The following is a 25,505-nucleotide window of genomic DNA, read 5'->3' as shown; positions in this document are numbered from 1 at the left end:
GAGCTGTAGAACAGATGCCAGCTGTCTATGCAGGCAGCTGAACACAAAGCGTTGATGTTGCAGATAAGAGCAGTGCTTATTTCCCGTTCCCTCTGGGGTTGATCCAGTGTCTCTTAAGTCTTCAAATCATCTCCAAACTATTGCTCTTTCTACTCAAAACAGACACAGTTCTTTGAGACACTGTGAGTGTTGCATGAAGAGCATCTTCCAGGAAGCTAGAGAGACACAGACGCTGGGAGTTTCTGAGAAAACAGTAATGTCTTGGTTCAAACCACCTAAATCCCTACTGGAGGGAGCAGCTGGTAACAAGAAGGGAAACAAGTTACCTCTGTGATTCATTGCTGGTAAAGTGAGTGTGATGTGTCCCGAGAAAGTCCTTCCCAGATGGATTATTTTGCTTTCCAGTACGTTCAGATCTATGGGTAAGGAGCACGGTCAGGACAATGTCCTGCTTTCACTGTAACTTCAGGGCGTGTTCTGAAAAGCAGTGAGTGCAAGTCCCTAAAACCCTAAAACACCTCTGCAAACTTTATGAGAGCTGCTGGTCCTCGCTTTGTGGAACGCAGGGACCAAGGGGTGTCTGAGCTCCTCGATGCAGGTGTCAGCTACAGGAGAGGTGACAGCCCTCCTGCAGCTCAGCTCTTCACCTGGCTCCAGCCTTGCTCAGGGTGGAGTTTGCCTGCAGCTGCTGAGGCTTCATCAGCTGTGGGAGAGGAGCAGCACGCACTGCTTGGAGCGAGGCTCTGCATCTTGGGGTGATGCAGTGCTGAACAAACGGCCTGCCCGATGGCACTGCACAATTCTGCATTGTCTCCCGCTCCTGGAAATGACAAGTAAGAAATCGGTTGGGCCAGCATGTTATCGCTGTTGCTCTGGAGCGGAGCTTCTAACCAGCTGAATCAAGCGCCCCGGTCTGTAAATCTCCTTCTCCCCTGCGTTGTCCGTCCGGTACCGGGGCTCCCTGGCACCACGGCAGCGATGCCAGAGGGCCCCGAAACCAACCGTTTCGGCCCCGGACGCGGGACAGACCCGGCTCTAAGTGCGAGGCTCTTGGCGCTCGGATGCCCCCTGCAGGCCGCCCTGTCCCGGAGCGGCTCCCTTCCCTTCGGGCCGCCGGCAGCGGGAGGGGAAGGGAGAGCAGGGAGCGGAGCGGAGCGCTGCGCTGCGGGGCGCAGCTGCGGTCGGTGCTCAACTCGTGGCGGCGGCGGAGTCCGAGGCAGCGTTCTTCGAGTGCAGAGGGTGAGGGGCGATGTGTTTCCTTCTCTCCCTTCTGTTCTGGGTTTCCTGTAGCCTCGTCTGTGAATTCTGTAAAGTACAGCCAAGAGATCCTTGTGTGCTTTGAGCCCTTTGCAGGAAGTTAAAGAACCATCTTTATTTAAAACTAAAATTAAAAGTGGCCCTCTTGCAGCTACTGGAATACCAGCAGCGTTAATAACCCGAGAGCCGGCACTCTCCTGCTCCTTGTGCTCTTGCATCTCGACTCCGAGTGCTGCTTCATACACAACTCAGCCATGCAGTGCACGCACATGCAAGCTGCCCTCCGCACATCCAGTCACTGCACCTGAACAAGCCTCTCATCTCATACGGACTTGTTAACTTCTGAACCTAAATACTCTTCACTGTGTCATGCATGTATCTATTTTTGCCCTCAGGAGCTGCAGTCAGGAACTGATTCCCCACTGCTTGAGACACTAGCAAACACAGAGACAGACCCAGAATAAGATAATGGTTCTCACTCACAGTTACACAGAGAATGTTTGTGTGTCTATATGTGCTTCTATATAGAAATGCATGTGTATATATATAAGCATATAAATAGTAGATGCATATATACTTTAATAACATCAGGAGGAAGAGATGCAGGATGCAGATGAAGTGAATCAGCAGTAGTCTCAACTGACTTACTACATAACTGTCAAATCTACTTTTTTTCTCAGGCTTGCTTGTGAGACTGTACAGTTTTTCCTGTTGTGGGCATGATTAAATAATATATTTTCCACACGTTTCTGAGCAGTTGTGCATCCTCCTGACAGCTGATGTGTGGATGTAACAGGGGTGACCTCAGACCATCTTCTCTATGCAGTTACAATTTTGAAGGGTTGGCCACTCTTATGTCCTGATGAGATGTTTTTTCAGTGGCTGATGTAATGGTTTGAGTCTTATCACTGGAATCCTATGCTGTAAAATATTCTCTGTTGAAGAACTTTGATTTCAGATCTCTCCCTTTATTTTCTGTTGTTGAAGATGATTGTTTTAAAAAAACACAGCTATTATAAAATCATTGCTAATTTCCTGTGTGATATTTGCACTTTCCTCAAAGGTATAGTTGCAAATAGAAGTTGACTTTGATGTTGCTGGCACAGCCTTGCTTTCAGCCCCTGATGTATATGTCATAGCATCTTTGCCAGGAAAATAAGCTCCTGAGAATGACTGCTACTTGAGCACAGGTGTTGTGGGAGCTCAGATGAAGAGGAGGAGGATGTCCGACCCCTTGGGGCCAGCTCAGAGCTTTGAACTCTTTTCAGACTGGCGGCCAGCTGTGAGTTCACTCACAACTCAGTGAATTCATCTGAAGTCTATTTTGAGCTGGCAGATGTGTCCTTCTGCAAGCAGAACACTTAGCATGAGAATGGAGTCCCCAGTCTCTTCTTTCTTAGGAATGGGGGCTGTGGCACCAGAGTGCAGCCTGCTGGAGGTCCAACACACAGGACACTCCATGGAGGAGGAGGTCATAGTTGAAATAGCTCCTGCTGCTAGTGATGATTTCATGGGAGGTAAAGGTAAATAGGGAATAACAAACAAGACACGGGAGAGGCATCTTATGTTGACAAAACATCCTAACACAGTAACTCTGAAGTTAGGAATGGTTATGTATCTGTCTCAAAGCAATTTCTGAGGGAGATCAGGCTCTCTATGGATGTCACTGGCTCACCACAACCCTGTACTTGGCTTTGTGTACACACTCAGAATTCCCTTACAGTGTCTTTGAACTCAGATACAGATGTAATCTTTTGCCACAACACTAAAAGTAGGCTCCTGTGACCAGAAATACTACTGAATTCAAACAGTGATGAGAAAAGTAGCAGTGCTGTGTTTATAGGGTAAGGTTTTCCTGCTGACACCCAAGAACAAGACAAGATGTCTTTAGGGCTCGGCACCTCGGGGTGCACATCTGTACTCCTGGGCTCGTTTGCAGAGTGAGCACTGAGCTGTGGCTGCTGGCATCCTGTGGGTGTGAGGAGCACATCTTCGCAGATGGACCAAAGCCGCTAGTCAGTAAAAAGAAGAGTAGCAGTGTGGCAAACTCGTTCCTGGGAAGGGAACCCAACAGGCTGCAAGAGAGCAGATATTTCATTGTGAACTAAAACTTCGGGGTAGTTTTGCCATCCAGGACGGCTGACCCTACTTAGCTGTGAGGATTTTGTGCCTTGTAATCCCCCATTGATCTAGATTACTTTTTTATTTAAAGAAACTGACCTCCAGCAGCTACACTACATCTTCTCTGGCCCAGAAAGCGAGTCCAGAGCACAAGTACAGGAACAAAAATTCTAACTTGGAAAAAATGAGGTGACCCATATTTGGCCTCAATTAAAAGGCCAAAGAAAACTCAAGATTTTATCTTATAAAAATCTGAACATTTGACTAGTAGATTATGTCATCTAACAGGCCCCATTAATTCTGCTTCTCAATTTATAAATTAAGGGGTGCCAAATAATCAGCATATTTGCTAAGCAATAGGGCATTCTTAAAATTCTGGTTTAATGTTACTAGCAGCCAGCTGCTTCCTTTCTTTTTTATGTTTATTTTTTTATTTTTTAAGAAGGAATACAGACCTCCATAACACAAGCATTAGCCAGTGGCACAGAAAAACCTATGTTTACTTGACACAGGCTTCATGTGTCTCTTTGGGTAAGTTCCTCAACTTCTGTATATTTCAAACATACTCCAGAATTTCTCTGCTTCCCAAAGATATAATGATGCAGAAGTGGGTGGTGCACAGATGGCTTATTAATGAGGCTGCAGTAGTCATGCTATGTGCAGAAGAAACTGAAAGGTAAGAATATTAAAGGCACGGTAGGCATCATTTGTCCCAGCTTTCAGTCCATGTCATGCAACTCACTTGTGGTCCCCTCCCCCTGTAAATGACACTCTAATGCATTTTCCTATACGTTTTCCCATGGTTTTGATAATTGAAGCCCCTTTTCTCCTGAAAGAGTTGTGTTGATGTCCACAGGTGTTCCATGCGATGGTATAAAGTCAGGCAGTGCTCCCTTCACAACCTTCATCTCAGTAATGGTAACAAGCCCTAAAAGACGAAGTCCTAAAACTTCAGTTTAGGCCTCTGGCTAAAAATAGTCTTTGGACTTCATGTGGGCTAGAGACATGATTTCATCAGTGCTATTACTGGAACTTCTTTCCTGTCCATGAGCTCAGTTATAACCCTTCCTAAATGCATTTCCTTGCAGAGACCACTAGAAGGTAAATGGTGGGTGTGATGTTGTAAGCCTGAAGTTGCTTTGTTGAGCTCTTTGTCTCCAAGCGTGGGTGTGATAATCATTGAACAAAACCCAGCATTATTGCTGCAGGTATTCCAAGCAACTGTGCAGTCCTACCACACACCGCCACTGTTTTCTATTAATTACTCCTTCATTATCAGAGCTGTAACATAGCCTTGTGCACATAATTTGGGAAACAACTGTACACATCCCTGCTGCCATATGAGGAAAATACGCATTTGAAAATGTAGCCCTTGTGATGAGTGAGGATAGTTCTTCCATTTTATGCCTCTGGGAATCATAAGCCCACCCAAGGTACTTTTAATAACAGCAAGGGTAGGCAGCTTAGGCTGTACTGGAGGGCAGCACCTCTACAGAGTTCAAGTGCTGTAGAGACGCGATAATTCTGAACAGAAGTTGTTGTTCTGTCTTTGTTGACCTCCTACCTTGCTGTGCTGCTGTTTGGGGTGGGTCCATCCAATCCTGATGGCATCTGTGTTCTGCACAGATTCCAGCATAAGGTCAGGTCAGAATAGTGCCTGGCTTCAGGTAAGATGTGAAAGAATTGATGACTCAACTAGTTACTAAAAATATATGTATCTTTCGACTTTTCTTGGATAGAAGCAAATATCCATGCACACTCCCACCAGTTCCTGGCTGGATACCCCTTGTTTGTCCCTGGAAAGTGTTTGAGACAAAAATCGTAAGTGATGGTATCCATTAAAGAGCAGCAAGAACATTATTCCTGTGCTGCTGGAAGATTACCTTGATGGCACAGAGGAGGATGGTGGCAGGGTGTGAACTGTATTCTTGGTCTGCAGATCCAGATCCCTTGTGACTCAGCCTCTCCTACACATCTGCCTGATCTCATAATCTTGCAGTTAGTCTTTCCGTGTTTTCACTTTAAAGCCCCATTTCCTGGAATAACATGGTTTCTTGTAAACCTCAGCTTTCACTATAGTAGCAAAAAAATAAGAAAATTCTTCAGGACTTCAGATAAAAAAAGAATAAAATAAGCTGTGTGAGATCTACACAGGTATGGCTGTGTGGGTCCTGGAAGGTGGCAATAAAGAACATAATTGTATTTAATGTTCTTTGAGTTAGCTTCATATCATTTTTCAGATGTTTGATTGCCTGTATTTAACAGCTCATGTACAAGGTAATCGGACAGTGTTAGGAACTGGGGCACCAAGAGTTTAAAGCTACATAAAACAGGAAGGTGGCTGCAGAGGCAGAAGTGGACTCCAGTTAGCTGAGTGACAGACTTAAATCCAGCTTTCCCACAGCTGCCTCCCTGGAAAATGAATTGCTATCTTTGTAGCAGTGAAGGATGTTATTTACAAGAGAGTGTAGCGATGGTAAACAAAATGGAGCATTAAGTTGCAACAAAACCTCAATTATTTAAGAAAATGCCATCTGTATCTGACAGGAATAAAGTTTTTACAGAGCCTCAGAAGTGCTGACTGATGGCTTCATTGTGTTTGGGACAATTTCAGAATGCAATTCCTCAATACTTGCTGGAGGAACAGTTTTCCTACTCTTTCTTAGGCTGGCAGCCAGACTATTCTTTCCCAGAAGTGAGGAAAATGAGCATCATTAGCTGATGCTTTCCAGCAAAAGGACTCTTGCAATATATCCCCACTAAACAAAAGCACGATTGTTTGCAGACCCAGGAAAAAGTACTGCTTGCAGATGACAAACGAGCAACATTAGAAGGAGGAAACAAAGTTTTGACAGATGTCAGTCTCCAGCCATCATGAGGCTACTGTCATGCTCTGATGATTCATATGCAAAGTGTATCATGAAAGGCCTATAAAGCTGTGCATAATTTATGATTTCCTTCCTCTTCCTCCTCAAGGGCAGCATCTCACAGCTGTAGTCTCTGAGGGTGTGTTTCTGAAAGAAAAGAAAGTTGTCCTGGAAAAGTTAACAGAGGTAAATATTCAGGAAAAGAATTGAAGGCATGCATTTCTTTGGTTTTCAGGGACTGTCTGTTTGTGTTTCATGCACTGGCTCTTTCCAAATTAAAGCAGAGGAAACAAAAGAAGTCAGAGGTTGTCTCCTAGCCTTAGCAGAACCCTGTCATACTCCATGCTGCTCCAAGCAGATGGCCTACAAGAAGCCAGAGCTCTAATGGATCAGAAAATCCCACACAGCTTGTTTTCTTCCTCTAAAGCTGACAAATCCAATCTGCAGTGGGATGCAAATGGTTGTTATGACACAAAGTGCAGCTGCTGCAGGTTACCTTCAGATCCTGGGTAAACTGCAGATCCCATCTAAACACACCCTGGTAGTTTTATTACTTGCTAAAGAGCTACTTTCTTGACTCTGACTTCAGAGTCTCTGCTTTTATGTATAATCATAAGGAGGCTATGGGTGAATGTCTCTGCCTGGAAAGGTAAGCAACCACGTTGATCTGGGGAACAAACCCTGCAGCTTACTGCCTAGTAGACAGCAATGGAGTTAGCAGAAAGCCACTGGTGCAGGAGTCGGTTGCACTCTCTTGTGCTTTCTCAAAAGCCTTCCTTCATTGCATGTTCACAGACAGCCAGAGAGCCTGGAATTCTTGCTCCTTCACGTGGTCTGTCTGGCAGTTCTTTTGCTATCAGTGCTGATTCACAACACTTTTTGAATAAAGTCAGTGTTGTAATCATTGTAACTACTAAAAACTTCAATTTTATTCGAGTAAATAAATGCTTGAGGGAGTCGGAAGTAGACTCCAGGATCTCCCACTTTTTGCTCATGTGGCAGCTGACACAAAACGCATCTAATGAAGGAGAATAGCAGATATCTAGTAACAACATAATGTGCTAATTTTTGCTGCACTTCTCTTGTTTGAGATCATTTTTTGCTTTCATAGAGCAGATAGCACCTTGAAGCTTGACAACATATAACTCACCATCTCGTCAGAGAGAGCCAAGGGATGTGCTGAGAAGACAGTGGTTTTCTCAAATTCCATCCAAGAAGCTATTTCCATTTCAAACCAAGTAAGCAGTAGTGTATGTTATCCAGCAGAGAGCACTGTAGACTCAGAAAGGGTTCCAGTATGGGGAGAAGTTGAATTCTCACAAATTGATTATAATTTTTTAACTGGAAGCCTTTGAGGGGGAGTTCTCCTTCTTTCTCCATGCCTTTTTATTTTTTTTCTTCCTGGCAAAGAAATACAGCAACAATTCAAACCAATCCCAGCTTCTCGAGTGGAGTTAAATGGATCACAGTCAAAGTCATATATAAAAGCAAAATCTCATCAGGATGCACATTGGGTCAGATCTCAGTGTAAGTCAGCCAGCCCCACTGCCTGAATTGTGAGGGTCAGTGCAAAATCCTGAATATATCTTTAAAGAGCACGTGGCTTTAAAAATAACATACTCTTGGTATCTCTTGGCTTTGGTATGTAAATAAGTAGAGATCATGTTCTTTACCTTGATTCTGGAAATGTAACAACATTTTGCTCCTGTTGCTCTGAGATGAAATTCAGCTCTGGGTATTTTATTCTTGAAGTTGAGTTCTTAAGAACAAGCAATCATTGATGTAAAATCACAAGACTAATCAGTTTTGAAAGAGCAGAAGAAACCAAGTCAGCAGCAAAGTTACATCTGTGACGGGTGGAGTAAAATCTCTGGATCTGCCCCTGTAGACATTTTATTGAACTATATTTGTATTTGATATTTGTTCTGAGAAGCAAAATAGGCTTGTGTCAAAGGTACTATCTTCATATTCTGAAGTTATCCTTGGGCTCCTTTTCTATGCCTCCTTTATTTCTCTTTAAACAAGGGATTATGTTTTCTGTTCATTGCTTTGTCTCTTGTCAGCTTAGTTTAGGAGTTTTTTGGACTAGAGAGACTTGGTGTTAGAAGACTTGTATTCTACTGCATTGTAGAAATAGAGATTTCAATGTTTACTGATTTCCATAAGCATTTCAAATGCTATTTTTGTCACATTTCTCCATACATGCTGCTGACTTGCATTTTGAGTAATGTATGGTTTGAGGTAATTAATTATCTGAAATGCTGGTTAATTTCTGAATAGTACGTAGGTAACAGCATCTGAACTGTAATACATTCAGGAAAAAAAATAGCCTAAAAACACTCTCATCACCATGTTTCTTATATTACTAGACAGAACTGATAGTAAAAAGAGGAAACCATTCTCTACGTATCACATTGTACAAAGCATTCTCACAGCTGTATGTAAGAATCTTGGTTGAGGGGAATCTGGGGTGTGGTGCTGGCTTAGCTTGAAAGGAATTGCTTATTGGGCAAAGAACTCCATAGGAAAAGGGTAATTTAAGAAGTTCTGCATCCACACAGATGAACATCTTGAATGAATTTATTTTGGAGCGTGTTGCCAGAAGAGCTCATGAATTGAACTGCATATCCTTCTGCAGACAGAAATAGACTTGGTTAAGTCAGGCCTTCCTGGTCTGATTATGCAGATTAGCTGGAAAGAGACACTTGTGCACCAAATATGAGGCTGTCTGTGCAATGTGTATTCCATGGCAGCAGTGAATATTAAGCCCAGGTGGGTCGTTTTCTGATAATTAGTGGTTCAGGCCATCGGTCAGATCCCACACTGAATGTCTTGGCTGAATACCATCCTGGCAAGCACAGGTTTGTGTTTGGTGAACACTTGAAAGACTTCAGTACACTTCCAGCCCCCTGATGTCTCATGAGCCAGCGGGCACAGTAAATAAACTATGCATAGCCAAGTGATCTTTGTACCTTCCTCTGGGACACCGCAGTGAACACCCACACAGCCGCCAGCTCACTGGATGTGGGAACTGGAGCTCAAGGACCAAGCTGTTCCCAGGCCCCAGAACCCAACCTCATGGCCTGCTGGACACCACCAGGTCTGAGTTACACCTCAACACAATTAGCTGGAGTCGCTCACACCCACGTTAATCCATGTGACACTGGCATTTCAAACTTCTTTTTCCTTATTGCAAATTGTTCTTTGCCGTAATGATGACTCATTAGGATCTGGTCAATTGTTCATCAGATCACTCTCATGATGTACTCTGTTTAGCTAGATTTTAATTCATTACGCACTGGAGTATATTCAGAGAAGATCCCCCAGGCAGTAGATAAAGCTCACCTGTGGTAGCACTGAGATCAGAGAGATAGCGTTAGCAAACTGTACTCCAAATCTGGTGCTGATTTACAGCAACAAAAAAGTGCCACTCACCTGACTTTTGTTTATTCTCCGGAGTGTGCCAATTGTAGCAGCTACGTTTGATTTATTGTTCTGAAAGAACAGTGCTTTTTGAATCACTGTCAAGCAAATAGCTTGGTACATTAGGAATTCCCTCTTGATGCCACAGCCTGCAGCCATTCTTGAACATCTTACTGTTTTGTAGGTGTGTTGCTGAGGTTTATGTGCGTGGGGCAGTGGTTCAGCTGCTCCATTACAATGCCAGTGGCCTAACAGGAAACAGACTGGGACAGCAGCAAACAGAAATCTCAGTCTTGTGACACACCACATCAGGATCAAAGTTCTTCCCAAACTAGGTCTTCTCATTACTGTTATCTGCAGTGGACCTTGGATTTTTTTTTCTTTCACCTGATACAATTAAGATGAAGCAATATTTCTTTTTAAAATCTTTTCCCTGGACGTGTTTCTTGTGCTGTGACCACAAGGAGCTAGTCAATAATTAATAATACCATGAAAACATACCCTAGTGGCTCATTTAAACAGGCAAGCTGTGCAGGTAGGCAGGAATATGTGCATTTACACTGCAAATAGCATATGCCAGTGTATTTTCTCATATACTTTTTATGTCCTGGTATTTATTCTGGTATAAGATGATTTGCAAATTGATGTTATATCTTTTGATGGCAGATTAGGATAGCCTTCACAAAGAGTTATTTGTCTTTAGGAGCAAGAAGTAACAGAAAAGGAAGTAGCATCAGTAACATCTTATTGGTTTAATTAGACAAGCATAATTAATGTGTTCTCACAGGTCATTGAGCTGATGAGCTTTTTGGATCGCCAGTGGAATTTCTGTGGCCTAACATAATTGAAATAATAATAGAAAAGTCATAAAAAAGAAACAGTGAAGGACACCATGCATACAAAGATGTATTTTATAGTTCACCTTTAAAGGACACGTTTCTAGTCTACCTGCTATTATAGAATTAGTATTTAGTCATTTCTCTGACATTTATTGACAAATTAAATGGATCTCAAAGCTTCTTTGGATTGTACAGCTATTTCTCTAGTTAATCTTTTGTGTACTGAATTTCCAACCTGAATAATGAAAATGCAGTCTTAGTGCTTGACTCTTTTAAATTGAATCTTATCCAACAGAGAAGATATTTCTGCACTTATGCTTTCAAGAGATTAAGAGTGAAATCATCCAAGTGAGCCCACTAGACGTGCCAAAAAGCCTGTGTCTTTCTGCAGAGTATACAAGATTTGGGAAGCGTATAGGTGGGAGAAAGCACAGCTAAATGGCAGCTCAGATTTTAAAGGGGTAGAAAGTAAGGAAAAGCTTCCTATGTCTGTCTTTCAGAAATAAACAGTGACAACTTTCCTCTCTGGATTTAAACATCCTGCCTTTGATTATCATTTCTGATATACCTCCTTAAAAATGCTGGTTTCTACCTTGCAAAGGGAGCATAATTCTGCACAGCAAATCATAACATGTAGCAGGATAATACAATTTGTTCATGAAGATACATGAGATTCGTAGGGCACACTTGCATGACTAATGCTGTTCATTTCAGCAGGGCTCAGGCCAGGTTTTCACTTTGCCAGTGCAGCCCTCAGTCAGAGTATTATTTCCAAAGTAAGAGTTCACCTGTAACTCTCCTCGGTAGGTTGCACTTACAGCGATCTCCAAGCCCTGCAGTGCTACTTTTTGCCTCGACTCTTACGGACTCTCATAAGTGCTCACAGCTGTGTGCTCCGATCCTCCTTAGCTACCACTGGACAGTAGCTGCCATTCTGAGTTCAGCTTAGAAAAAACAGAGCAGGCAGATAAATGCACACAGGGGGGTGCATTAAGACGTAAGGGCTTTTTGCTTTTGTTATCTCCTTCCCATATACACAGAACCACGTAGGCAGGAACTGTAGCTGTTTGACACTCAAGTAAATTCACATCCATGAGGTAATGTACAATCACCTGGACACCTGAAGAAGTGCAGAGTACGCTCCAGTGCGGTGACGAAAAGTCCATCATCTCGTGTACAGGCAAACTGAGCTATCTTCAGTGTTTGTGAAGCTTGCGTAGGCTGAGAAGCGAGGTCAGAGGGAGGTGGGATTAGTCTTTCTGTTGTATAGCCCCCAGCCTGGCAACTTCAATATAGCAGCCCATAAATAAATATTTTATCTCCTCCATGCAACAAAGAACTCAGACATCTGCAAAGACAGTGAGCGTTTGGGATTTTCTAATCTCGCATTTGAAATAACGTACATTCCAGAACTTCTGTCTGGAATTCAACTAGTTACAAAAGGTGTAATTTAGCTGATAGCTAATATTGTTATAATGACCTAAACAAAGTTACTGATTGCTTATCTGAAGTTTACATTGGCTTTGCTTTCATTCTAGTACATTGATAATTAAAGCTGTTCTGGAACTGCTTACTGCAGCTGGATTTGTGTGCAGTGTGGAGCGGTGTTTATAAAACAAAATTATCCCTGTGCAGAAGCCAGCATCACACATAAAACCCATTTGCCTTCCTCAGATGGTTCTAATCTGAAACAATAACTTGGCTAAAGAGTTTTTGCCTGACACCTTTCCTATGGGATGATCCTGACCACATTTCCTATAGGATCTTATACAACCTCTATCCTTTATGAGGACATTGTAATTTATGAGGAATAGAGGTTATGGGATTCATCACCATATTTCTGAATTGTTGAAATGGAAGACCTCATTTAGCTGCAATACTAATGATGTCAATCACACAAAATACTCAGGAGTGTTTTTTAGTCTCTCCCTGAGTGATTCAACAGAGATGCCATATGTGAATGCTGAAAATAGGTATTGTTCTCACAGTGTTTCCAAGGACCTTCCTTCTGATGAGGAAGTTATCTCTTGGTCTCACTTCTCTCTGACATGCTGTCAGGCAGCCACTGCAGCCATGTGTTGCAGGCAGAGGCTGGTCTGTGCCCAGGACTCCCGGGGACAGGGACAGTCACTGGGGATCAGTTTGCAGGCTATCTCTGCAGTCCTTCTTCCCATGCCTTTTTGTGTCCAGAGAGGCTCCCATTACTGATGCTGCTGCTTTTTTATCTTTTTTTTTTTTTTTTTTTTTTCCTCCTTGCCCCTCTCTGTGTAACCTATTGACAAGTGCTAGTTAATAACAGCTGGGAGGAAATTGATATTAGCTCGGAGTAGGCTTAATTGCACTCAGCCTGAGCACTATTCTCCCTGTGGAAAATCATTCCCTGCATCTTTAATCTTTCTGTTCCTCTCTCAGGTCTCCTCTCTGTGTTACATGAGTGCAGCTTCTCCTCAAGTCCTTCTTCTGTGTCTCTGCTGGCTGTGTGGTAGAGCCCAGTGATTGCCTTGGCCAGGCTGCCTGCCTGACTGCCGGAGCTCCGCTGCCTGTAAGTCTTTTGTGGGTTTCTTGTGCTTCTAGAAATGGTAGTAACAAAAGTTGTAATTGTTGCTTCTGTTTTCAAAGCTTGGGCATCTCAGATGTCTGGGCCTGTCAGGAAATACTGCTATAAGTGCATGAAGGGGAGGATAAATATGCACTGGTCAAAAACAAGTGTTTTACTGTAATCTTCCTAGAACTGTACTGGACCTCTCTTTGCTGAGTGTAACTGATTACCAGCCCAATCCCCTCAAGTACTGTGGTCCTATGAGGAGCACCAACAGCTTTGTAACTTGTTTGTTGTGGTAACTGTCAACCAGAACTGATGCCCTCAAGTCACAGTGCCTCATAGTTTCCGTCTCACTTAGCCTTGGCTAATGAGATGTGTCTTCTCTGATACACTAGCATGATCTGCAGGGATATTTTGAGTTGGTTATATGATAATAATCCAAAAAAATGTCCCCAGAAGTGCTGCTCCTTCCCCAGCTGCAAAGTGCAAATGTAGGCGTCCCTAATATTTGAGCATACTTGGATCAGCAATTGAGTCTCAAGTTAAGCTTCCTGGTACACAATGTCCCTCACCCTGGCTGCCCTACAGAGGATGTGCTAAGCTTTGAGAGTTCACTTCTGTGTTCCTGGCCTTATTGATGGGCTTAGCTTTGCATGATGGTCAGAACTGGAAACTCTTGGGGATACTGGGGATGAACCAGTTGCAAATCTCACCTTGTGGTGTCTCTCTGCAACACAGCAGGTAGAGCAATTGATTATATATGCACTTACTAATGAGGTAGCTTGCGTACTTAGTCTAAAATTATCATTTATGTCCTAGAGAAAAGATTAAAACAAAAAAAAACTGACTCAGAGTGAGGAGAAGCAGGCTGAGGCTTCATGGGCATAATTTTCGTTTTGGAGTAGGTGGGATGCTCTGAATTGGTGAAGGAGAGGAAACAGAGATGTTATTTTCTTCCTTTGCTTCCATAAATCACGCATTTCAGTGAACCTGGCCTGATGGCTTCAATAAGCCCCTCCAGTAAGACTCTACACTTATTAAGTGCAGAGAACACACATCGTGAAAGGCAGGTTGTCCGGAGACAAAACACAATCTCTCAAGGTTGGCAACACTTAGAAACAAAACTTACTGTGAGCACAAGTAAATGAAATTTGTGATTGGATTCATAGTTGGGCTTTCCTTCAGCTAGGGTGTGCCTGAATCTGCGGGCTCATGGTGTAGAAAACAGTCAAGTACCATGGTGGTACTGGGACTTTGCAGTGCCCAGGCAAAGAAGAATGGAACTGATCAGTAAGGACTCTGCGTTGTCCAGCATCCTGTCCCCAGAAGAAATGTGCTCTGTATTACTGCATACAGGGTTAATGAACAATAACAGAGTAAATAACCATCAGTGTATTAGAAATTTTCACTTTCCTCTTGCCTATTTTGGCTGTTGTCTATTACTTTTGTGTTGCTAACATGCTTTTCTTTCTAGAAGAGCTTATTAGATCCAAAAATTCTCAGTTATTCATGTCTTTCTTCTACTGCTAGATATTTCTGCCCATGTTAGGAAATTCTGCAAGCTATTACATCCTCTTTTCCTCCTGCTAATTGTCTTTGCTGCCTGCCTGGCAAGGCTGTGCTTGCAGTAGCGTGTCAGCGTATTGCAGGACGACTCTGCTTCCGGCCTCTCAGCTCAGTTCCTGTCCACTTTATTGATTTTCTTTAATACCCAGAGTACACTTCAGCAAAGGATTACAAAATGCTTTAAGGACATTAATTATGCTTGCCACAGAAATACCAGCTGTGCAGAGCATCTTTCTAGATGGCTTTGAATGACTCTAAAACTGGTTCTGCTCAGTGCTGGCTAAACAGAGTGCCACCAACACAAAGGGGCTACTTTTGCTCCATTAAATTTTCCTCTTTATGAGCTCTTTTTAAGTAGGCCAAATATTTCACAGCTTGGTAACAACAGCAAAACACCCTTCAGTCTAAAAAACCACTTCCACGCATCTTAATAGCATTCCAGAGCTGCAGTTTATTTCCTCTGTTCCTGACAAATGGCTCTGGCCAATTTTCTAGCTGTAGGTTGTTCCGACGTTGTAGAGTAATTATTTTCATTATCAAGTAGAGCAATTAAGCGCATCCTCTCAAATCACAGCTGTCTGCATCCATCTGTTTAATGTTTGCAGATACAGAAATGTTAGTAACTGCATACTTCTTGGTTTGGGGTCTCCCATGGGGAGGGCTGCTGCTTCCTTAGGACAGGCATTCCAGCAGGGTGCAGAACAGAGCTAAGCTGATTAGAGTGACTGCATTTAGGAGTGTGTATTTGTAAATCAGGAGGCTCCCTGGCAGAAAACTTCATGTCTGGCAGCTACTCATCTCTGCATTCAGGTTGAGGTGGAATGTTCTAGGGGCTTCATCAGTTTTTCCTTCAGCTAGATAGTGTATGAGAAGCTGTGTCTTCATACGTGCATTTGGGGGGAAAAAAAAAAAGATAAATATTGTCCCAAATTGGAGCAATTCTATGAAAAATATTGCACCAAATGAATGAGTCATTAAGTAGCATGGTGACACGTATGCAATTTCCTTGCCAGCAGGATTTTAGTTCCTGAGGAAGTTCCGTTCCGTTGGCTTTGTTCTGTAGTCGTCTTTGTGAAGTGGAAAGTTGATTTATGACGTTTGGGAATAGTGTTTGGGGAAAATCTTCCTGGAAAGTAGGCCTGAGTGTCTGGGCTGAGTATTCAGAAGAGAAGATGGCTTGCTTGCTACAGGGCACTGTCTCTCTTCTTTTGTACATGTGCAAATAGTATGTTGCACTGCAGATGGGCTGAAACACAACACTACCTTCGTTCACTTTGAGTCTGAAGTACGTGTGTTGTCACTTAACTGTGCTGTAGCAATGGAATGGGGATATTTATAGGGTTGGTTGGGCTTTTTTTTTTTCATTATTTTTCAGTTTAAGGCCTGCTGGGCTGTGCTCAGTATGAGTTCTTTCTGCTTTGTCAGAGACTTTTTGTCTTTCACCCAAGAAAACGAGGACATGATCAGAAAATAAATCTGCCAGTAATACCATACTGTTGAAGCAGAAAAGCGCTTGTATTTCCGAAGCATCCTAGTCTCTTAAAATGCCAACAGCATGTCCAAGAATGAAAGGATTGATTTCCTTGTAGTTTCTGTATGTAGTACCTAAGCTGGTGGAAGCCAAGTAGGCCATCTGTCACGTTCCACACAAACGTAAAAGGATGTTTGATCAGGTGAGATTGGATGGAACCATCAAAAAGATGCTTTCTTTGCATAGCAGACTTGCCAGCTTCTGTAATAGGCCTTGTGTTCTGGTGAGCTTTTGCCACATCCCATATGCGCTAAATTCATGAAAAACAATTCTCATCAGTCCTATTTTCCATTCTCATCTGTACTCCCTGAAGTTTTTCACCACTCCATCATAGTACCAGTGCTGGTGCTGCTGCAGGAATCCACTCTTTCTAAGCCAGCCAGCATAGGGATCAGGAGAGCATGGAAACGGTTCCCTCACTTGCTGGAGTAAGATGGACAACAGTCCTGCTCAGATTCAAGGCTCCCTCCTGCTCTGTCTGCTGCCCACCCTCACAAGGATGAAATTGGCCTTCTAGGAAGTGCTGGCTGCTTCCTTAGGGATTCACACGTGGTTAGAGGGCAGTTACTTCCCATCCCTAAGCAAATGCTTTTTTGCACTTCCACAGCCTTTTGCCTGTCTGTCACCACAGAGAACCCAGCATAGCTGCCACTGATGTAGCTTGGTTAATTTTTAATGAGCCATTGGCCACGAATCTGCCATGCATTGTATGCATCATGTAATAGTTGTTGTGACAAAGAGGTTGAACAGTACTCTGGAAGAGTATGGAAGTAAAAACCCCATTCAACTTGCATGTTACTACAGCCTGCACAACTTCGGCTCTGTGCTGCAGTCAGAACTCCCTTTCCTCCATTTGACACAGTGCACAGGAACACTTTATGTCACTGTATGCTTTTGACCTGGTCTAATTAAAGGGCTGTTTGTGCCGTGGTTCCCCACACTGAATTTTTACAGATCAGTGTTCTGTGGGCCTGGAAAGGAAAGCTGTACAAGAGAGCAGCTACAACTGGTGCATGCAGGTAGTGCTGACAACTCAGTCACCAGATGCAATATATTTTTATACAAGCTTTTAATAAAAAAAATTCAACAAAAATATATATAATCAGGCATTTTATGCAATGCATACATTCTTTATATCTGCAGGTACAGATAAATAACAGAAGGCAAAAACAAGTACTATGCTTATCTTTGGCCATTAACCAATAATCACCCCCAGAGAGATATTATAGGGTCAAAGAATAATAAACTGAGTCTGTAAACTTCTCTTATTACAGACAAAGCATCAGGCAATAATACAGTAGTTTTTAGAAATGTAAGGAAATATTTCTTCAATACTGCCCAATACCTCAATAGAACCTGTTTTGTTGACATGGAACATAAGGCCTCCTTTAGCTGACACAGGCAAAATTCCTGACTTTAGATATGCTCCATCCCTCACTACCTTAACCTACTTCCCTTCACCATACGTTGTTCTAAAAAGCTAAGCTGTACCTTTCCATCAAGTAAACTAACATGAATTCGTATCTGTGGATCAGTTTCCTGAACTCCAACCAATGTACATACATACAGAGCAGTTAAGCTTCCTTATGTCAATATTTTTTCTAACTCAGTGTCCCAGAATAATAGTTATCCTTCCACTTTACAGCACAGATGCATCTGATGGCTCTACCAAAGCAATATATACATGACACACATCAAAAATGATAAAAGCAATGTTAAAGGTACATTGACAGCACGTAGCAGCTTATGTCTATGTATGTACATGTTTTCACAGTTACGTTTTAGAAAATTGAGAACATCAGGAATACTTCTACTGTGTTTTCCATAAATATTAAAAATTTAGCTGTCAGGTATTTGGACAAAATATTTAGGATATCACTTTTAAATAGCTCTTGAAAACCTGTAGCATTTTAATCATAAAGGCTGTAAAGTTTGAGGATTCTTTAAAGTGTTCAGCCAGTTTCAGCAGCCGGGCCACCTGCCAGTTTGATGTAATTTTTACTTTCTCTGCTCAAATCTGGTAACAAAGAAATTCCACCACTTTTGATGGAATAGGCAAGTTCTTGACTTGGCTTGTGGGCATCACTCTTCGAATTGCCATGCGACACAAATGCTGGAGACTAGAGACTTGTCTTGGAGTTGCCCAGAAGTACAGACTGCCGTCCTGCGTCCTGCACAGTAAAAATGAATGAGTAAATAAACCAGAAAAAAGAAAACAGAACTACTGCCCTTGATTATCTAATGATTCTACTCCAATCCACATTTGTGGGTCTGTATTTTATTTATTCTCAAAGATAAGAAATGAGTTTATCAGATTCTAGATTTCATTGCACTGAGTCGCATGTTATGACTGAAGATCCTTAGAACACTTAACTAACAACTTAACCGTGTTACTTTAACATTTGGGGGGAGCATATACTTGCCCTGCAGCTAGAACACTGCCATCAGTAGAAAAGGTACAGCAGAGCCCGTTGTTCAGAGGTGCAACTTGTACAGGGTACTCTTCATCAATTCTCCAGAACCTTATCATTCTGAAAAGGGAAAAATGAAGCAGTCAGTTATCAGAACAGACATTTCATTCTATCTTGTTTATCTCTGATTCCATTTAAAAAAAAAAAGTCTGATAAAAATTCTGGGAATTTCTATAAATATTTTAATATGCACACAATACATTTCAGATGTGGCCTGAAACTTTATCACTTCTTCATTTCTGATATACACCATCACTTGTATTTCTTCAACCTTTCTAACTCCACCATTTAAAATAAAAGGTGGCCTTCTGGAGCAGAAAGCAATAACCTGAAGATTTACAAAATCTCTCTTACGCGTAACTCCTGACAGGAAAGCTCAATAATGCTTATCTTAATTAAACAAACAAAAAACTAAAGTGTTCCTGCAGTTAATATCCTTGCTGTCATCTTGAGAAAGCATTCTTCATAAGCTTAAAATACAGTTCTTCAAAATATGATTTGCACAACAGCCAGAAATCAAATACCAGATCATGAGTACTTTGCATTTTGCTGTGTAAACTAAAACAATAAAAAATTCTTAACTGCACTATTATTCCAATTTACATTTTTCATTGTTTATAATCCCTCTTTTTTTATTTTTATTTTGTTACTCTGATCATCTCCCCTGTACACAGCTCATTATTTTCTGCATTCAAAATGGACAGAAACATACAGCAGTCACCTCATGTACTTTTACCAAGACTACCAAATGCCATTTCTCAGTTTAAAACAAACCAACCCAACTGCCATTAAACGTTCACATCATATGGGAGGAATTAAAGGAGTCCAACAGATCTGTCCCCATACTTACTTATCATCAGCAAGGCTTGCAATATGTAGTCCATCGTGACTAAAAGATACTGATCTAACCCATCGGTCATTTGCACCTCCAGCAAATATTGGAGTAGGAGGTGGAAACAGATGCCTGCAGATAGAGAGAGAGCCAACAGTGTAATACGTAAGAGCTACAGCAGACTTCCTTCACCACTAGTTAAGCTGAAAGAAAAAAAACAGACTGAACATTTTAACTATGAAACCAGGAGTGGAAATGTAACTACTTTATCTTGTGCAGTACTGAGTATTTTAGCTTTACTGAAAATGCTTTAATTAGTACACACTGAAGTATCGGTGCTTTAAATTCTTTCTCAGAAGGAAAACTGCACTATCCTACCATTGAAGGATTTTTGTCAGCAGCTCCTAAGATTTTCTTTCCCAAGTCTTGTTATCAGCTACAGCTAAATAAGACCATTAATCTTCAGTAGGCGCCTTCGTTGTAGATCTCTGGATTTAACCACTACACTTACCCAAACTCCATAAGAATAACTCCAACATATGGATCCCAGACATAGACTCGAGTATCGTAGGATGCAGTAGCCAGTAAAGCTCCATCAGGAGAAAACTCACAGGCTACAACATCATTGTGATGTCCTTCAAGTTTTCGTATCATGGAGTATTTATCCATATCCCAGAGAAAAACCTGCAATTAAATAAGCTAAAGTTATAGCTCTACTCAGTGAAGCAATGAAGCAATTACTTTGTTTAAGAATAGCTGCTTATCTAGGATTATATTAAAATCAGGCATTATGAATTACTACAATTAAGAAATATGCTCAGTGTCATACTTGAGATTAAAATGAAAATTTTAAAAAATAATTAAAGCAGACATGCAAATTCTAACTCGCTTGTTAAATGTTATTAACAAAATAAGACAAAATATAAGATAAAGACAACACAATTTAACCACGTAGCTTACTGAAAATCATGTATTACAAAACTATTTTATTAAAATATGCAGAAATAAATAGGGTTAAACTCTACAGTCCCCTCTTTCCAGTAACTACCAAAATTTTAAGAAATATACAGACAGAAAGTGTAAGGTTAACATATTGTTACTCCAGTGGCATCCCTTTGAGTTTAAGATCACTTGTTTACAATTGGCTTGGATCACCAACGTCAGCCTAGGAAGAGAAACAGATACTGCAAGCAAAGAGAATTTTCACAGCCAAAAGTTATGTCTCTGGCAAAACAATAGGGAAGTCTAACCATATTATTAGAAAGAATTTATGCATTTTAAATCAAGTCAACAATAAAAAAGACATTAATAATACAATTTACTCAGTTAATTGCACACTGTATTATAAACAATGATAAAATATTATTCTGAGATTTTACATGCAGTTGTACTTTATATATATATAGCATCAAAATGAAAATTGTGCATAATTACTTAATACGAACTATGTTTGTTCTGCAGCATAAGTTTATAGAAAATATATGATCTTAAGCAGAAGATATTATGTCCCTGAAAGAGCTTACTAGGGTCCTTGATTTTTTCTTCCCCTTACTCACAGATTAAAAACAAACATCTTAGATGTCTGTGTTTTACCAAAGCAAACGTGGCCTTCACATACTTCCTAAAACTGAACCAATTTCTCTAAGAAGACCCCAGCGTTGCATAAAACTAGAAACTAGGTTTTAGGAGTCAAGTGTGTTTCGCTGCTGTGAAAATTATTTAAAAAAAAAAAAGAAAAAGAAAAAAAAAAGAAAGAAAGAAAGCAGAAAGTGGACATCAACCAGCACCTGCGTACGTACAGTACACCTTGCAGTCGAATGCAAGGTTACTTCATCCTATGGTAAAGTTCGCCCCCAGCCTGGTAGCCAGAGATGCCACTCTTTCTGCCCAGCTAACACCATTGTGCTCCTGTGTGAGTGGTGCCAGCTTAACCTCAATCACACCAATATTGCTGCCACCACCTGTGACAGGGAAAGCAAGAAGCTTATGGAAAACACACAGCCTAAAGATATCAATGTATACATCTACATCTGCTCTAATTAAAGAAAAAACAAGCCCCCAAACTCAACTATTCTCTATCAAAACTGCACTGATAATTTAAAGCATAAAATGCATTTGAACAGTCATCTATACAAAGCAGTATTCAATTACTGAATTGTGCTTATTAATCAGCATAGATAGGCTTTGTTAAACTACCCAGAAAGCCCCTGTAACTCGGCTGAATTCCCTTTTTTGTCTTAATCTAGTTCTTTGGTGCCAAGAAAGTAGCTTACTGCATACGTGCTTTACCTGCACTGCTTTCAGTTCTCTACCAGGGCATTACAATACAGATGAAAACAAAACCAGCATGCTGTCCTTCATTCTAGTTCTATTAGACACGTGAGTGCCATTTGTATTGGGAACACGCAGACATATTTTTGTTCAGCAGGGAGATACCATGACTGCCTCAGACTTTGAAAAGTCCCTTTCATTGAGTAGAAGATAGAAAGAATAGAATCAATAATAAAATAGCTTTATGCATTAGTCTATGGATCTTTTAACATTGGAAGCTTTAGTCACTGATTTTATACTACAAACACGTTCAGATGTGCAAGATTACTTTTCAAAGAATGCTTAAAGTTTCTTCAACTAAAAGCAGTGCAAGTTCAATTCATAAAATCAGTGTCTCAACACAACATTTGCTAGTTGAATTTCATGCACTTCTACATCATCATAAAACATTAGAAATCCATGACACAGAGCACAAGCTTACAGTTACTTAGATTTAAAATGATTATGCATTCAATTGAGTAGATTTAATGAACAAGAAACTCTGACACATACTGCTTTACTAGCTCCAACAGAACAGAGAATGGAAGAATCTGGAGAGAATGCACAACCATATACCCAGTTCTGATGTCCTTTCAACACTTTCATCATATTTCCTAAAAAATAAGAGATACGTAATAATTTACAAAATCAATTTCCATTAAATGTTACAGATCCAATTTGAAAAGCTCTGTAAAACATTATACTCTTTCCAAACATCTTGCAATGTCAGTCTGCACAGAGATAAAAATTCTCCCACAGCCTCTTATTTCCCTACTGAAAGAAGCCACTTCATGAACTCTTTGAAGTAGCCCAATCCAGCTTGTACCTCTGGGGTATATATGAAGAATGTTTAGAGAGCATACCGAGTAAATGATTAATAGGAGAATTTTTTTTTATTATTATTATTTTTTAAGCAGTCCTGACCTGTGTTAATAGCAATAAACAATGGAGTACATGGATATTTCTCCCGTGCGTTACAGCAGATGAGCTGAAAACATACCGTCATCTTTCAGGTCCCACACTCTCAGTGTTTTGTCTCTGGATGCAGACACCAAAATCAGGCTGCCATCTGGGGCAAACGTTAAATCTCTGACAACTTCTGTATGGTCCATCAGGTTAAGGAGGAGTTTTCCTGTTACACGGAAACACCACAATTTAAAATGAAGGGCTGTACTTTGTTCAGATTAAACTGACGTATATTCTTCCCCATACTCAAGAACAAAAAGTAACCTCTTGTTTTTAAAGTCCCTTTTGTTTCAAAATATACTAAAATTTGAAAATCCAGCAAAAGATTTTGGTGTAAACAACTAATGTGCATAAAGTCCCTCACGTATGTAACCATTCTGCAGCACCAAGGCCTCATCTCCCACCACTTACATTTCAAAGCACAACCTGAGTCTGTTCCTTCCTCTCCCAGTGCAGTATGTTTCCAGTTGCAACCCATGATTTCTTTTTTAGATCAATTTGTATTCAATGTTCAATTCCCAATCACAATTCTGCAAACTATTCATTGTATCAACGATGTTAATACTGCATAAAGTGCCACTGAAATGCCAGCTTCCCCTCACCCACCCTACCTGTATACACATCCCAGATCTTGATGCGCCCATTGTTCAGGCCTGTTGCAAGCAGAAGCTGGTCCTGCCCAAATTTGAAACGATGCCATTCTATATTCACACAGCGACTCTGCTTCTCGGGCACTGAAGACCCAAAAGCAAGGCTCCAGACAATATCACCACAGTCTATTATATGTTCACAGGGCTTATTTCTCTGACTGCCGTCACTGTTCTGTCTTGAAAGCCTTGTACTGGCAGAATTTGCAACATTCTTTGTGCCGTGCAACAAGCTGCAAAACAAAAGAATACAAGAGGAACTCTATGAAGAGTTATCCTCTATTTTGAAATCCTGAAGTTCTTCAGGCTAATTGAAAGCCACACAGCTTTATCTTACAAGTTAGTAAGGCACTGGGACCAGGGGACCAGCTTCACTATACGATGTCCTTGCGACCAAGCAAAGTAGGATCCATCGGGAGCAAACGCAACAGTCCAGTTCTCACGTCCGCACTTCTTGTCGAAAGGAGAAGTGGGGGCCAAGAGTTCTCCAACAGCCCGCGACCGTGCTGAAAAGAGAAACAAAGAGGAAATTCCATTTCAAAATTAATTAAGGTATTTTAAGATGTTACAAGGAACCAGGCAGCGTGTTACTCAACTGCTTTCTGGTTCATCACTTGTAAAGCAGCTGTGGAGGGTCCCACTGTCACACGAGAAGCGGCCGACGTTTCGGTATGCCTGAGCTGCAGCACAGGCCGGGCGCTGGCTGCCACGGCAGCAGCGCTGCACCACGTTCCAGCCCGCCCTAATACTCCATAGCTCGGGGAAGAAGCTGTGTTAGCCTCGCTGGGTCCTGCCCTGAATAGCAGAAGCGGCTATATAAATATATAAGCCCGTCGTGAAATAACAGCGGGTTTCTGTCCGCTGAAAGCCCCCGTCTCGTTCCGAAACCCGCGGACAAAGGCGCTCCGTTTTCCCGACGCGGCCCGACCGTGCGGCGAGAGGCGGCAGCTCGGCCCCAACACGGCGCAGCCGCTCCGCACCCGGGGGCTGGGAGCTGGGAAGGCCGAGCGGCAGCCGCGGGGTCCGGGACCAGCTCCCAGTGAGGCCACCCACCCCTCCCAGCCCGAGCAGAGCCGCCCCAACCGACCGACCGACCGCGCCGCCTCACCGATGAGCTTCTCGTTAACACTCAGGGGAAAGCTGGCCATCTACGGGGCAGCCCTTCGGACCGGCTGGGGCGCGGAAACCTACGGCCGGGCGCAACGCAGCTACAGCGACCGCCGCTCACGGGGACGCAGGCACTGAGACAAAATGGCGGCGGCGGCGCGGGGGAGTTGTGCGAGGCGGGGAGCGGCGGCCTCGCCCCGCGGGCGGGCGCTCATCGTCCTGCCTGCCTGCCTGCTTCCCTCCCTTCCTCCCTCTCTCCCTCCCTCCGGCCCTCCTCGCTGCGTGCGGCGCTCCCCGGCCGCCGCGAGCTCTGCGCTTTCAACCGCCCGTTGGGTTTTTGCAGCGTCCCGGCCCCTCTGTCCTCCGGCCAGGCTCCTGGATCCCGAACCGCCTTGACTCTCGCTGCCTTGCGGAAGCCAGCACACCTTCCTAGACGTGGTCACAGCCCCGAAAGCCCCCTGGATGTGTTCACATTTTATCTGGGCAAAAAAGAGCGCGTGGCATTGGTTCAGCAAGGCAGTGCGGTTTCCTGCGGTTGCCACCCGCTCAGTCCCAGCTCTGCCAAAAAATACCACAACCTGACTGCAGTAATGGTCTAAACCTTGGAAACGTGGTTCCCCCAAAGATGGGGCTCTCACTGTTGGGAGGATCACAGGGGAACCTGTTGCAGCCAGATGGCTCTGTTACATGGGGTGAGCTGGTGTGGCTGGTGGATGGGCTGTAGGGCCTCCGTGTGGGATCAGAAACATTCCTCGTGGGTCTGCTGCCTGGCCAGCATCTGGTGATGCTCCTCAGTGCCTCACATGGCAGCTGTCTCCTTACCTTTTAAGACAAATTGTGGCATGCTTGATACCTGTGACCATGGGACCGCAAGGCAACCTGTAAACTAAGAAGTATGTAAATGCTTGTATGAGTGTATTGCACTGTGTGTACCATACTGATGTATGCACCTGATTCCATCTTCCCTGACCAGAGGCTGGAAAATGCTGGGAAGGTTCCTGCTTTCCTGATATTTCTCTGTAAAAC

The 25,505-nt window shown here is 42.5% G+C and overlaps 1 protein-coding gene and 2 long non-coding RNA genes across 3 annotated transcripts in view; 1 reads left to right on the top strand and 2 right to left on the bottom strand.

Moving 5' to 3' along the window:
* Positions 1 to 17,467, top strand: part of LOC109370662 (uncharacterized) — a 29,903-nt gene extending 12,436 nt beyond the window's left edge. The window contains exon 2 of the long non-coding RNA XR_014887554.1: positions 12,920 to 17,467. This is a non-coding gene — a long non-coding RNA (uncharacterized LOC109370662). The remainder of the gene's footprint in view (positions 1 to 12,919) is intronic.
* LOC146543041 (uncharacterized) lies at positions 5,266 to 9,916 on the bottom strand. Its single transcript, XR_014887555.1, has 3 exons — positions 9,681 to 9,916; positions 7,396 to 7,646; positions 5,266 to 6,392 (listed from the first exon to the last, which is right to left on the bottom strand). It is a non-coding gene; the product is annotated as an uncharacterized LOC146543041 (long non-coding RNA).
* WSB1 (WD repeat and SOCS box containing 1) lies at positions 17,199 to 24,658 on the bottom strand. The gene is made up of 9 exons (XM_085240764.1): positions 24,481 to 24,658; positions 23,710 to 23,878; positions 23,337 to 23,605; positions 22,760 to 22,891; positions 22,273 to 22,373; positions 19,961 to 20,133; positions 19,468 to 19,581; positions 18,570 to 18,677; positions 17,199 to 18,317 (listed from the first exon to the last, which is right to left on the bottom strand). Exons 1-9 carry the CDS (start codon positions 24,518 to 24,520, stop codon positions 18,158 to 18,160), a joined length of 1,266 nt encoding a protein of 421 aa, XP_085096890.1. The 5' UTR covers positions 24,521 to 24,658; the 3' UTR covers positions 17,199 to 18,157.
* Positions 24,659 to 25,505: the final 847 nt, after the last annotated feature.

The sequence above is a fragment of the Meleagris gallopavo genome, chromosome 21 (genome assembly GCF_905368555.1).
Source record: "Meleagris gallopavo chromosome 21, MGAL_WU_HG_1.1, whole genome shotgun sequence".
NCBI lineage: Eukaryota > Metazoa > Chordata > Aves > Galliformes > Phasianidae > Meleagris > Meleagris gallopavo.
Note: the sequence above shows the minus strand (reverse complement) of the source record. Positions and strands in the feature narration are given on the sequence as shown.

Coding starts and splice junctions, on each gene's coding strand:
- WSB1 (XM_085240764.1), bottom strand. CDS start 24,520: ATGGCCAGCTTTCCCCTGAGTGTTAACGAGAAGCTCATCG. Junction 22,892..23,336: donor GATCTGGGATGTGTATACAG/GTAGGGTGGGTG, acceptor TCCGTGTAACAG/GAAAACTCCTCCTTAACCTG. Junction 18,678..19,467: donor GCAAGCCTTGCTGATGATAA/GTAAGTATGGGG, acceptor TTCCCTTTTCAG/AATGATAAGGTTCTGGAGAA.